General features: G+C 36.2%; 1 protein-coding gene across 10 annotated transcripts in view; it reads right to left on the bottom strand.

The window, feature by feature from the left end:
- The window catches only part of ANKRD28 (ankyrin repeat domain 28), a 200,723-nt gene that overhangs the window by 61,479 nt on the left and 124,723 nt on the right, over positions 1-14,521 (bottom strand). For 5 of the 10 annotated variants that reach the window (XM_047876241.1, XM_047876243.1, XM_047876242.1 and 2 more), the window contains one exon: positions 5,779-5,849. The exons of the other annotated variants lie outside the window; for them this stretch is intronic. In XM_047876241.1, the coding sequence (XP_047732197.1) occupies positions 5,779-5,849 (71 nt within the window). The remainder of the gene's footprint in view (positions 1-5,778; positions 5,850-14,521) is intronic. 10 annotated transcript variants of the gene reach the window in all.

The following is a 14,521-nucleotide window of genomic DNA, read 5'->3' as shown; positions in this document are numbered from 1 at the left end:
TTTTAGAAATTATATATATATATAATATATACATATATTATATATATTAAGGAATCATATATATAATTTATATACTACATATATAAATTATATATATTAAGGAATTAAAATTTCCTAAGGAAATAAAAAGTCTGGCAGAACCTGCTATAAATGAGTCGGATTTATTCAAGAAAATAAAATATTCTGAACTAAAGGCAGTACTACTCAGAGCCATTATAAAATGCAATGAGATAAAACATTGCCCTTTTCTGTTGTCCAATTAAAGGCATACCAACATTAAAATGTGCAAGAAATACTAACAAATATTCTTTAAAAACATTCATCAGTTCTCGTTTTTCTAGATGGCAAGATACAATTAATATATACTTTAAATAGTTTTAAAGAGAATTATTACTTTGACAATAAATACATAAAAATTTAAAACATATTGTCTCCCAAATTAATATACACGTTGTATTTTATAAAAGGAGAAATCACTAGGATCTGGAGAGAAACAGACCAACAGGTAAATAAAGAAACAGATGCTGTGATGCTAACTGGTGAGAAAGTTAACAGGCAATTTAAGAGCTTAGTATCCAAAGGGATTTGTCTTCCAGAAACACAAGGAAAACTTCACAACACATCTATAAATTGGCCTCATGGCTAGATACTAAGGAATCCAGTATGCAATCTACAGTAAGCAATATAGTTAGAACTAAACTTAGCAAGAAGTTTTTCCTTGTAGTAATAATCCTATCTTTGGCAGATGAATGACGAACTATGTATGAAATAAAAAGGCCCAGAACAGAAATCATCTCAGTTCATTTACCAGGTATAACTATTTAAGTCTAGTAATAATGACCCTTGGTTTTCTTAAAAAAAAAAACAAAGTACATGAAAAGTGTTCGAAAGCGTCAAATAACTGTAAGTAGCGAGGAAGACTAAACAAAATACTATCATCTCTGATTCACACATAGCTTTCAAGGCCTTTCAAATAAAAAGTAATCAGAACTGTCTGAAATATGGGAAACAGCATAAATACTTATTAACAGGGCTGACAAAGGCTAGAGAGAGGCCCAGTAACCTATCAATCTGCTAAGGAAGTCAGCCAGTCATATACATGTATATGTGCGTATATATATGTATAGGCCTACTCTAGACCCCACAATTCCACTCGTTATCTGCCCAACAGAAATTTAAAAAGACCCATCCAAGAATGTCTACAGTAGTTTTATTCATAACAGCCACAAACCAGAAATGCAAACAGCCATTAACAGGAAAATGGATAAACTATTGTACATCCATATAATGAAATACTCTTCAGCAATAAAAGGAATGAACATTCAATTCACGTAATATGGAAGACTCTCAAAAATATTAAGTTGGGGGCCCTGGTTGACTCAGTCGGTTAAGTGTCTCTTGGTTTTGGCTTAGGTCATTATCTCAACAGTTCGTGAGATCAAGCCCTGAGTTGGGCTCCGCACTGACAGCACAGAGACTGCTTGAGATTCTCTTTCTCTTTCTGCTCCCCTGCTCTCAAAAAACAAACACCCAAAACCAAAAGACAACCAACAACAACAAAACTTAAAAAAGTATTAAGCTGAACAAAAGAAGTCAAGATACAAGAGTACATACTGTATGGTTCCATTTTTATAAAGCTCTAGAATAAGCAAAATTATTCTATGGTGGAAGAAATCAGAACAGTGGTTGCCTCGGGGACAGGCAAGACTGACTAGAAAGGGACATGAGGTAACTTGCCGGAATGATGGAAATCTTCCATATCTTGATTGGGAAAAAAGGTTACATGAGTGGATACGTGTGTCCAAACCCAAGACTACACGCGTTCATTTACTGTAAATTATACTTCAATGAAAAAAAGGACTATAAAGAAAAGGATACAGACAGGAAGTGGTACAAACACACCATCAGAATTCTCCAACTCAAGAAGGGTATATTGTGATTTGGAGGATAAAACTAACATTATCCTGGGAAATGTTAGTAGATATGTTGATGGATGTACTAGAAAATAATTAAAAACAAAATGAAGAATTTATAATTGGATTAAGTTAGGCAAACAGTGGGAATAAGTGCCAGGCTTCCCTTATTCATTCCCACTCTGGAATTCACAGTGTATACTTCTGAAAAGTATGGAGAATATTTATGTTCCATTAGCAAGAAACAGAAAAATCAAAACTATTTTTTTGTTTTGCTGAAAAGAAAGAATAAATCCAGTTAATGGTAGGTGAGGGTGGGTAAGACGGCACCTAAGAAACACTATAAACATAGTTACCAAGATCCTAGAATCAAGACAGACCAAAGTTTGAACAAGGGGTTCACTGCTATGGACCAAATTGTGTTCCCCCACAATTCATATGTTGAAGCCCTAACACCTCCCAGTGTGACTATATTTGGAGACAGTGTCTTTGGGAGGTAATTGAAGTTAAATGAGATCATAAGGGAGGCAACCTGACCTGATCTGATACTTTAGAAGAAGAGGAAGTGAGAAAGATCCCCCCCGCCCCTTTCTCTTTACCATGTGAAGATACAGTAAGAAGTAGCAGTTTGCAAAGCCCAGAAGATAGCCCTCATTAGAAACTCTGCTGGACCTTGATCTGGGACTTCCAGCCTCCAGACTATGAGAAAACAAATTTCTGTTGTTTATGCCACACAGTCAATAATATTTTGTTATGGCAACCCAAGCTGACTAACGTATCCACCATTTATCATTCACAATAGGATGTCAGATCACAATAGCAGTAATCTTTGAAAATTCAGAAAAAAACAAATCTCTACAGACTGGAGGGAGACATTAAACCAAACCAAACACGTGGATTTCTAGAAATTACAATCAATAAGCCTGTTGTCAGAGCTAGTAAAACTCTAGATCATATTATCAGCACATTATAAGTATTTAGAAAATAATATAGGAATAATAAAAGGTATATACGGTTCCACTAATGATAAATATTACCATAGCAACCTTAATTCCAATTTTTCCATTATTAGAGGCTATGTATGTGTAAGAAATACTCCAGGTGTGCCTTGACTTTAAAAAATCAGCTAAGTAGGGCGCTCGGGTGGCTCAGTCGATTAAGCAACCGACTTTAGCTCAGGTCATGATCTCATGGTCCATGGGTTTGAACTCCGTGTTGGACTCTGTGCTGACAGCTCAGAGCCTGGAGCCTGCTTTAGATTCTGTCTGTCCGTCTGTCTGTCTGTCTGTCTCTCTCTCTCTCTGCTCCTTCCCTTTTCATGCTCTGTATCTCTCTCTCTCTCTCTCTCTCAAAAATAAACAAACATTAAAAAAAATTTTTTTAAGAAAAAACTCAGCTAAATATCCTATGACACAGATTTTAATAAAATTATGACATATGGGGTGATGATAAAAGGTTAAATAATTTTGTCCAAAGAGTATTTATTCATTGCTTGGGGTCCACCTAGAAGAGTTTCTACAGCACTAGCTGTCTGTGGCTCTGCCTTTTTAAAAGCAATTCTTACCATTGATTTGAAGTCAGGCATGGGAAAAAGAAGGGCTAACACATTCGCAAATAAACGTAATAGTGGGAGGGACCGCTAATATCTCATGTGATAATATAAATTTGGGGTCTTGACAGAACTAAGATGTAATTCCTAAAGTTAAAAAAGTAAATGTATATCTTCCAGAGGATTTAGCAGTGTGATGTGGCTTCTTAAAAAAAACAAGGTAAAAAAACCAAAACAAGAACACACAAAAAGCCCTAATACTCAGTAATCAATTTATTCAGAAGAATACTCAGCATTGAGAGAGCTAAATTGTATGCTCCGACTTGAAGAATGGCAGTCACAAATCACCACTGGAGATGAGATGAGTCAGCCAGCCAATACGATGAGGTATGTGGAAGCCATGCCACTGAGGGAGAGTGAGGAGTTTAGGATTTGTAACCCAAAGCAGCCTTTCCCAACCCAGGTAAAGTGCAGGAATTAAGCACTAAGGCATCCTCTTTGTGACGAATTAACTTCTCCACTATGTTCTATGATGGTGTTAGCTTCCAAAGGCCTTGGAGGATTGGCACCCTCTTTAGGGCTTTCTTCTCTGACAGTACTTCAAAAACATAAACCAAAGCTGCCTAAAATTTTGTCTTTTCCATACCCTTCTGTGGCTATATTTCCTTATTCAATGAAATTAAGTACAGCACTCTTTTGCTCTCAGGATGTAGTAGAAAAAATGAAAAGAACATGGGTGCAACTGGTATTCTTGACTAGGTTTCCTACAAAAGAATACTACTACACAGCCCAGTAATTTTTAGGCTGAAAGCATACTCAAGAAACTTATTAAGATCACTGCTTTCTAACCTACAGCTTGCCTGTAAGTTCAGGCTAAGTACATAGTTTTAAAAAATCAGCTGTTAAGTCTTTGGGCAGAACCTGCAACCTTCCTCTAATATTAATTACCTTAAGAATTTCTGGTCTGTTTTACAATCTCTACAAATATGCAAAGTGTCCCTTATGACTTAATTTGGCAAAACTCCATTAATTTTAATAATCATATTCCCAAGGGTCATACTAAAAACTGGATAGGTATGACTAACTTATTAATAGGTCCCAATGACAGTAATGTTTATCTTCCTTAACTGCCTTGTTTACAGAAACTCTTTATAAGAGGGCTAACCACAAACTTAACATTACCAAGGAATTTCAGAATTAAAAATATTTTGGTTAATGTCTTAGTTTTCATGATAATCCCCAGATCTGCCTAAGATCACAGAGCTAGAAAGTGGCAAGTGATATCTGTAGCCAGTTTCTCCAGATCCAAGTTGCACATTCCAGCAGCTACAGCACATCACAGACCCAGATGTGGTAAGATGCGCTCCAGTGCACCACCCACGGTTCTCTCCCTCCCGTTCCTCCCAACTAGGAGGCTACAGCTAACAGACTGCCGCAGTCACGTTGCAGGGTTTGAAATCCCTCCCAGCCGCTCACCCTCTACTTCTCTTCACTTGTTTAATTCTTGTTCTGGGTTCAAGATGTAGTTCATAATGAGAAATACAAAGAAAAGTGAAGAGATAAGAGTTCTTTGGACACAATGCATTTTTAAAATGCACCGAATACATTTTAGAAAGAGTAAAATGACAGAAAAAAGAGGGTCTAGGTTTTCATCCCATTTCTGCTACTCAAAAGTTGAGTGGTTTCTGGCAAATGATGAACTACAATTCCCTCAAAATATCTATCCTACAAGGATGTCATGAGGACTAGAAGTATGAAAAACATAAAAATGAATGTTCTCCAAAAATGTCAGTTATCTTGAAGAGTAAATAGTATAGGGTTACAAATAAGAAGAAGCTGTTCTTCCCCATAAGACACCTAGAATTTTTAGGTTATATATTTAGAACTGGTAAAATGTGAGATCGAGCAATGTTTTTGAAGCTAATTTCAGTGTTTAACCAAACGATACTTCAATGAATCGCTATATACTGCTGAGATTATTTCTTGATTACACTCAGCAGAACCTCTGCAGCCTGTCCAGTAGAGATAAGATTGAGGAGGATTTTATAAGATAACAAATAATTTCTCTTGTAGGACATATACAAGGAGGGTTTTCTATTCTTTGCTATTTCAGACTCTTCAAGAGACCTTAGTCACAAAAGAGAAATGGGGAACACTTAACTTGGTTTGTACAAATTCTAAAGTCAAATAACCAATCTAGGTATTTTCAGTTGCTTTTTCCTACTTGTGAAAACACAGAATTTTAATATGGGCTCACAGGCAGGCCTACTTATAATGTTTTTATATATGATGTATTTACTAAGAGAAATTTCATACCTCACTACAAGATGCAACTGCTCTGTGTAAAGGTGTCAACCATTTGCTGTCTTTGGCATTAACTCTAGCTCCTGTAACAAGAAGAAAAAAATAAATTGAAATATTTTACATAAAATATTTTAAATAAATTTCCTGAAATATTAGTTATATATAGTCCAAATTGGGTAAGTAACAACTGAAAAAGTAGTACTTCATTTTTTTATACTTTCTGCTAATAAATTACCATTAAATCACAAAACAAAATTCTCCAATAAGGTATTAGCTCTTTTTATTAAAAATAAAAGAAACATCCTTTTATATATAGACTAGAAAAGCACCTTTATACAGAGCATATTAAAGTAAAAATAAGATCCCATTTTAAATCGTGTCTTAAAAAAGTCAAATACTTAATAAGAATACTCCTATGTAAAACGCAGACCATTACAAAGTCTTCATTACATTTCTTTACTAAGAATCTATCATGGTATACAGCAATATAATATCAAAATAGTTCTTCAATGAGGATAAAAACTGCATTAGGTATTCCTGTGTAAAATGGATACAATGGCTACCGACTTAAGGAAAAAAAACTGAGAAAGAAATGAATGAACCCACATGTCTTTCTGGGTTACACCTAAAGGTTTAAATAATTACAAAAATATCAACTACGTACAGTTATTTAAAAATCATTGCTGGGGCACCTGGGTGGCTCAGTCGGTTAAGCATCAGACTTGGTTTCAGGTCATGATCTCACAGTTTGTGAGTTCGATCGAGCCCTGTGTCGGGTTCTGTGCTGACAGCTCAGAGCCTGGAGCCTGCTTCAGATTCTGTCTCCTCTCTGCCCCTCCCCTACTCACACACTGTCTCTCTTTCTCTCTCTCAAATATAAATCAACGTTAAAAAAATTACAAAAAGTCACTGGCAATGGATAAAAATTATCCTTAATAGAATATAAATACATTTAGTGAGACCAAAAAAAAAAAAAAAAAAAAAAAAAAAAGGAGGGAAAAATCTATTGGCTATATAAAACCCACTGATTTTGTACCTAAATCCCAACCAAACAGAAGCAGCAACCAAACTGTAGCATTAGTATATATCTAAGTAAAAACACACAGCCCCAGCTCTTAAAAGTGTAGAGGGACTGGCAATAGGTCCTACACTATAAACAATCCTATATTTATATCCAAGATCATTACTAGCTAGTAAGAAAGGCCTTTAGATATCTAGTCCAAACTCCTTATTTTCTAAATGATGAAACACAAGTACGGCGGATAGCTTAACATCAAAGTATAGTAGAACCAAGGCTAAATTCAGATGTCTAATGTTTACACTGTATGTTTTGAGTGTGAGGTTCCAGGGAATAATCAAGTGCAGTGACTCGAAGTTACAGCTCTAATAACTACTAGCTATGGGTTCCTAACTAGCTGTGTGATCCCTCTCAACCTGTTTCTTCATCTATAAAGCAGATCTCCTAATACCTTGTTACAAAGATTAACATGATAAACACACAATACATGTATATTAGAATAGATTTAAAAGTCTTGAATGTGAGAGAAAAATGAAATGAAATGTAAGTGTATAAAACCATCCACAAATGTAAGAAGTTGAAATTCTGAGAGTAGCTAAACTCTGAGCAGTGACAGTGAGGACACTGAAAGAATCAAGAACCAACATGAGAGCTTTTCATGATTGTTCAGTCAGGCTTTGGGCGAAAGACAGGGGCTCAGCAAAATGAAGAACAGCTACAGAGAGTAGTATAATATTCATGTAATAAACATCTGAACAACCATCTGCTAGGCTCTTGGGAGACCAAAATGGTTAAAACACAGACTGCCTGAGTACAATAAAGTCAGCATTTATTTTGTGTAAGATCATCATCAAAAATCATCATGTAGATAGTGCAAACATTTTAAATGTTTACTGGTTAGGAGGTTAGAGTCCTTAAAGACAATAAAGGGGCAATATAGAAGCTAGGCCTCTTCATTCTCCCATTTATCTGGTTGGAATTTCAATTGTTCTCCATTATCCTTGTACCTCTCTCTACAATTTTTTATTTATGTGCATAGTTGAAAGGCAAGAATTGGCCTTAAAGCCTCAAAGGTAGTGACACACTCAGAAAAGACAAGTACTATGGACAAAGGCAGAAAAGAATGAGGCCTGATTATGGACCTTCAGCAAATGGGAAGGGTCAAAAGTCTGGCTGCAGATATTAATTAACAAGGAAATAGAATGTGGCTGTCATGAAAAATGAGAAGAATCTTTATGTGCTGATAAAGATCTGAGAAATAAAAAGTGAAAAAAGCAGTGAGAACTGTTTGAATAATATTCTTTAATTTTATGTAGAAAATGGAAGAGATAAGTATCTACGGAAAAGATAAATATCTATATTCATATTTGCTTTATATGCAGAAGGAAACTCTGGAGGAACACTAAGACATTAATAACAGTGGTTGCCTATACATTTGTGTAGGTGGTGGGGTACAATGAGAACTTTGTGATAGAGGACTGGGGTAGAAAGGCAACTTCACTGTACCACATACCTTTAAATATATATTTAAGATTTTTAAAATAAAATTGAAATATGACTTACTAAAAAAAAAAAAAAAAAAAAAAAAAAAAAAAAAAAAAAAGAAATGTACTGAAGAAGGAATAAAAGGAATGGCCATAAAAAATTCCAAGAATTTGGCTTCAAGTGCTTCAAATTGGAAAGTAACTAGGAAGAAAGTAAAGATAGGTTTGTCTTTCTTTGGAACAGTTATCACATACACAGTTGAAGGACGAAAATCCAATTTTCATGGCCATTTGTCAGCCCAAAGTAAAAGACTCTGCTGGTACCATTTTTCCACTTTAAGTTATGATAATTAAGTAGTCTTTCTTTCTCTTCACTTATTTTTTTTTAATGTTTTTTTAATGTTTATTTAATGTTTCTCTTTGAGAGAGAGAGAGAGGGTGAGAGAGTGGGGGAGAGGCAGAGAGAGAGGGAGACACAGAATCTGAAGCAGGCTCTGAGTTGCCAGCACAGAGCCTGATGTGGAGTGTGAACCTACAAACTGTGAGATCATGACCTGAGCCAGTCTGACTCTTAACTGATTGAGCCACTCGGGTGCCCCATCTCTTCACATTTAATAACAAATTTTATTGTTTTTATTATTTTTTAAATGTTTATTTTTGAGAGAGAGAACGTGAGCGGGGGAGAAGCATAGAGAGGGAGACAGAATTGGAAGCAGGCTCCAGGCTCTGAGCTGTCAGCACAGATCCTGATGCGGGGCTCAAACTCATGAACTGTGAGATCATGACCTGAGAGGCAAATTCGGACACTTAATCGACTGAGCCACCCAGGTGCCCCATAATAACAAATTCAAAGTTAATTTATCAAAAAACATGAGTGACTGTAACAATCCACTGATAGTTTACTGAGGATACAAAATACTACTACTTGTTATTAATGTAACAGGCAACTTGATTAAAAAATCTGGCTTGTTTTTTGTAGATTCTAAAGATAGTTATCTGAAGGAAGATGAGCACCATCGAATTTTAGACATCTGATCATATCTTTTTCAGAAGACACTCATCTTTTGTTTAAACCATATGTTTCTTCTAATAGCATTAATCAAATGTTTTAATTCCTTGGAAATTAAAAGTCAAGTATAAGAGAAATGGTTGAACTACTTCTAAGGACACCAACAGAACAAATATCTCGCCTGCCCACATCCATTAATTAGTATGCGCTTTACATATTAACAGGCAAATACGGCATAGCAATGCACATTATAAGAGCAGCAGTGGGTATAAAATGAAAATGGAGTAACAGCAACAAGCATGGCGGCACACTTCAGATGACCAGGCTCCCAAAAATCATCTTAGGAGAATTGTGAAGGTAACCAGACTTCTGTTCTACACAGACGGCTCCAAAATTAACTATATATTCATAAACACAAACTACAAAGTCATTCCACTAATGGAAAATATATTTCTAGAGTAAAGTTTACTAGTCTAATAGCTGAAAACCAGTCACAATGGCTAACAATGAAGATGGAGACAGAGGAAAAAAGATCATATCAACTTAAAACATAAAACAGCCTTCAAAGAGAGAAAATCAAAATGTAACAGCTCTAGTGACTACACCACATACTCTATACGTGGCAGAGTATAATATTTGTGGTTTCTAACTCACCAAGAAAGAATTAATTCCTTTACTATTTCCTAATCATCAAAACAGAAGAGAATATATAACAGCAGCTCCATCCCTAGTGTTGAAGTTAGGTTACTGGGAGGCCCCTGGGTAAGAGGAAGAACTGCTGAGAAATTGAAGAAAATTAAGATAGGAATTTAAGAATGGTATTACTGACTGACTACTGCAAACCAACATTTACAGAAAATCTCTCAGTGCAAGAAGCACATTTCATTAAATCCAAGACAGTTATGTCCAATAGTATACCAAATACTTTCTTTACGAGACTCCCCCCACCGCCACAAATCCACATATAAGGGAAATCTATGAGCCTTCCCTTAAGATAATAAATAAGCAGCCAGCACATATGCCATGTCAAATATCTGAATTTGGATCCATCTTCCCAGAGTAGAAGTGTGATTAGATTTCTGCAATATTAAAAGCAAAAAAGAAAACAAGCAAACAAAAAACAACTGCAAGGTAACCAAAACAGACTGTATCCATTTGATACCAGAGTTAATGATTATATAGAAAAATTCAGATAACCAGCTTCTCTTTTCATTTCACAGTCTTTTCATTTAATAATTCATATATATAAAAATGTACTCTGACAGTTTATAAAAGAAAAAAAATTAAGGTAAGATTTCCAAGATTAAGCAAATGCCTAGTTCATTTGAAGATAAACAAGAAAATAATTTTTTAAAAATCTGATTTACTTACATCAGTCTATTCTGGGCTCTAGACAACAGTGTAGCTGAAGAGAGGTCTGGACTCATGAAGAGACAGTCAGGGGTTAGTGGAAGGAGCCGGGGAGCAGGAACTGTGATCTAATAATGGCTCTGTAACCAGCAGGCTGTGTGACCTGGGGGGCTGTTCCCCACAACCCAGACCTTCACGTTGTTAATCATAATCCCTGACTCCTATGCCTTGCTGTGTACATGGAGGGTGGGGTAGAGGGCGAGGGAGGATAGGGCCCAGGTTGAAACAACAGAGGCAGCTCCTGTTTCCACAAAGTGGGTTCCACAGGTCAGGAACTCAGATCAGGAGCATCCCACTTGACTCTAGGTCTCAACTCATCTGTTTTTTTCCCCTAATCAGTCAACAAAATGTGCCAATTCTCTGAGCTTTGAAAACTCAGTTATTAGTAAAACAAGGGTTTTGCTAAGTGATCTGTATGATCCATTTCTAGTTACAACATTCTATTCTATTTTGAAACAGGTACCCAGAATGAATTATTTCACACTTATTAAATACCTTGCCCTACCTTAACATTAGGTAGATGAGGTAGCATCTTCATAAACTATACCAGGGTGTCTTCAAATTACAGCCCACAGATTGCCAACCACCTACTGGGTAAATAAAGTTCTACTGCAATACAGCTACACCTATTACAATGTTAACTATGTGGCTTTCACATTAGAGGAGTAGAATTAAAAGTAGTTGCCAGGTGTCTGTCTGGCCCTTTACATAAAAAGTCTATTGACCTCTGAGCTAGGCTAAGTACTTGATAGTAGATATTATTAAAGTTATTTCTATTGTCAAGGTGTTTATAATCATTATAAGTACTCCCACTAATAATATTCTCAAGCTTCTCCTTACAGAGAATAATTCTCTTTGCTACTCCTAAGCTTCAGAGGAGACTGTCCAAATCCAGTGAGCTGGACCAGGAGCCAAACACTTTCATTACTCTTCTCAAACTGGAAATAATGCTTTCCTTTGGCTGCCTACCATAAGCAGTGGTAAAAGCTTCAGATTCTGTTTTCAGGTTGGGAGTGGAATAAGTAAAAAACAATTACATTTCCACTTTTCCACCTGCAATGCTAAAAAACAAACAAACAAACAAACAAACAATCCAAAAGCTGCTGAACTGTATCATTTATGATGGTATTATGGACACCAGATACCGTGGTTGAACTGTGTCCCCTCCACCCTTCCCAAATTCATATGGTGAAGTCCTAAACCCAGCACCTCAGAATGAAAACTTATTTGAAAACAGGGTCTCTACAGAGATAAGTTAAAATGAGGTTATTAAGGTGGGCCCTAATCTGAGTGGTATCCTTTCAAGCAGAAGAAACGTGGACTCAGATATGTACAGACAGAAGACACAAAAAGAAATGGTCATCTACAAGCTATGGAGAGAGGCCTAGAACAGATCCTTCCCTCACAGCCTCATAATAAGTGATGCCACCAAAACCTTGATCTCAGACTTTTAACCTCTAGAATTATGAAAAAATAAATTTCTGCTGTTTAAGTCACTCAACTTGTGGTACTTTTTTATAGCAGCCCTAGCAAACTAATATACCAGCAATGAAGGTTTTCAAGGGCCACATACTTTATGTCTAATTCCTAATACCAAAAACGTAATATTCGTATTTCCTTATTAAGGACTATATTTTCTATAACAGACTAACCAAATGAATTTTTGACTTACCCAACACAGTCATTTACCAGTTAATCACACACTAGAAACAGTCTGAGGTACTGCTAAACCTATAATTTTAAATACAAGCATTAAATGAATAGCCGTCATAAAAGTATATATAGTTTGTAGCCCAGAAAATTTAGTCCTTAAAACAGAAGTTCTTCACTAAAAGTAATTATCTACACAAATTTTGCTAAGTCAGTGGGCAGAGTGGAGGGGGCAGAGTGAAGAGGGGAGCAAGACTACAGCAGAGTAACTTTTGGCCAGTTATTAAATCTAAATACCTTAGTTTCCCTCTCTATAATAATAATACCTTCACAGAGTTAAGAGTGAAAAAGTAAATTTAGAATAGTACTTGAAAGGTAGTAAGAGCACAAAGTTTCCTCTTACTATTTTACCTCAAAAAATAATAACTGTGAAGTTAATTCCACTAGACTCCAGTGTTACTATAGGTTCTACAGAAGGATTTACTTGTTTGATTACACATAACACGTCAAGAATGATACCCCTCATCCAAAAATCTTGGAGGTGCATCATGTATAAATGTATGATTTCCAATGAAGTTAGTTCTGGACTGCAGGCTAAAGAGAGTCCGTAGTTTTGCTCTTAACAAAAAACCTAACCAAAATATAAAAGAGAATATGAGGAAATAACATCCTTAATACAACAAGAAAACAGTTGCACTTGCAAACCAAACTATGAAAATTTCCACCAAATACAGTGAAATCTATACCAAAATGAGGAAGGATACCAAATGAAGCTTCTTTGGATTTGGGGAAGGCCACGGAGTCTTCTAAAAGAATGTGTTTGTGTGTATGTGCATCTGTCCTTTTTTCCCTGCTGTGTCCCAGAACCTCTTTCTAACAATCTTTTAGATGATCTACAGCAGTATGTGGGTAATTCACAGAACTCTAACTTCACAATACAGAAGAACAAAGTGGGGCAGTTCTAAAAGAGGGACCAACCAGGCATCTTTACTATTTTTGACCCAAATGAAGATGGAGGGTAAGAGCCAAACACCAGCAGATGACTACCTAAGGACCTGTGATCTAAGGAGGTAATGACATGAAGTACGCAAAGAACTGAAGGAAGCTCCTCTGCTAGACTGAGAAAACCCATTTAGCGTGAGAGCTACTGGAACAAACCTAACTGATGCTCACTTTTTGCCCCTGCCTACTCTATTTGTTAGCAAATAGCTGTTCCAGAGAGAAGAATATTCTTCAAAGATACGTAAAGATGCAGCATGGGACACTAGGGAAAATATATATGGGAACAGAATACACTGAGCAAACAGTCAATAGGTATATCTGAAAGAAATTATCCCAGGAAAGCAGAGGATGAATCTATAAACTACTCTATACACAACCTCAGAGAAAGTAAGCTCTGAAGAGAGACCTTAAAGAGTTCCAAGACAGAGGAAAAACAATGCAAAGGGATGAGAGCTGGCAGAGATCAAGAAAGAAAGAAGGAAAATAAGACAATCATAGATAAAAGCCTAGAAATTACAGAAGGTAAAATAAACATGATTTAAAACACAGCCAGGAATCTGAACCACAGTCCAAAAACCTACATCAGACCAGGTCACTTCCCTCAAAAACTCTCCTTTGCTTTTCCACGTCACTTTAAGGGCCAAACCAAGTCTTTGCCAAAGCCTATAAGGCCACACATGATCTGGAACCTTGCTACCTCCTCCACTTCTTTTCCTGTTTTTTGCACTTGCCTCCAAACATGCCACCACCTCAGGGTGTCTGGTCTTGTTCTCTCCATTTCCTCTAAATATCTGCATGGTGTACAAGGTTTGCTTCCTCATCTCCTTCATTTATCTGCTCAAATGTCATATAACACTGAATCTTTTCCTAATAACCTAATATAAAACAGGAACTGATCCCCACCCAATATACTATTGCTTTAATCTTCTCATAGCAATTATCACTTACAAGACAAGCTATAGGTATTAACTTCTTACTCCTCCATCAAAACAAACTCCATGAAGGCTGGGACTTCCATCTATTTTATTTACTGCTCTACCCACAGCACCTAGAATAGTGCTTGATACACAGACACGCTCATTAAATATTTGATGCATGAATGAAGGACAATAACCTAAAACTAAAAGGAAAAGATAAAATTACAATCAGAGAAAAGCTCATAGAAAAACATACAGTAGAAAA

The sequence above is a fragment of the Prionailurus viverrinus genome, chromosome C2, assembly GCF_022837055.1.
Source record: "Prionailurus viverrinus isolate Anna chromosome C2, UM_Priviv_1.0, whole genome shotgun sequence".
Taxonomy (NCBI): Eukaryota; Metazoa; Chordata; class Mammalia; order Carnivora; family Felidae; genus Prionailurus; species Prionailurus viverrinus.
The sequence above is the reverse complement of the archived record's forward strand: the minus strand, read 5'-3'. Positions and strand labels throughout refer to the sequence as shown.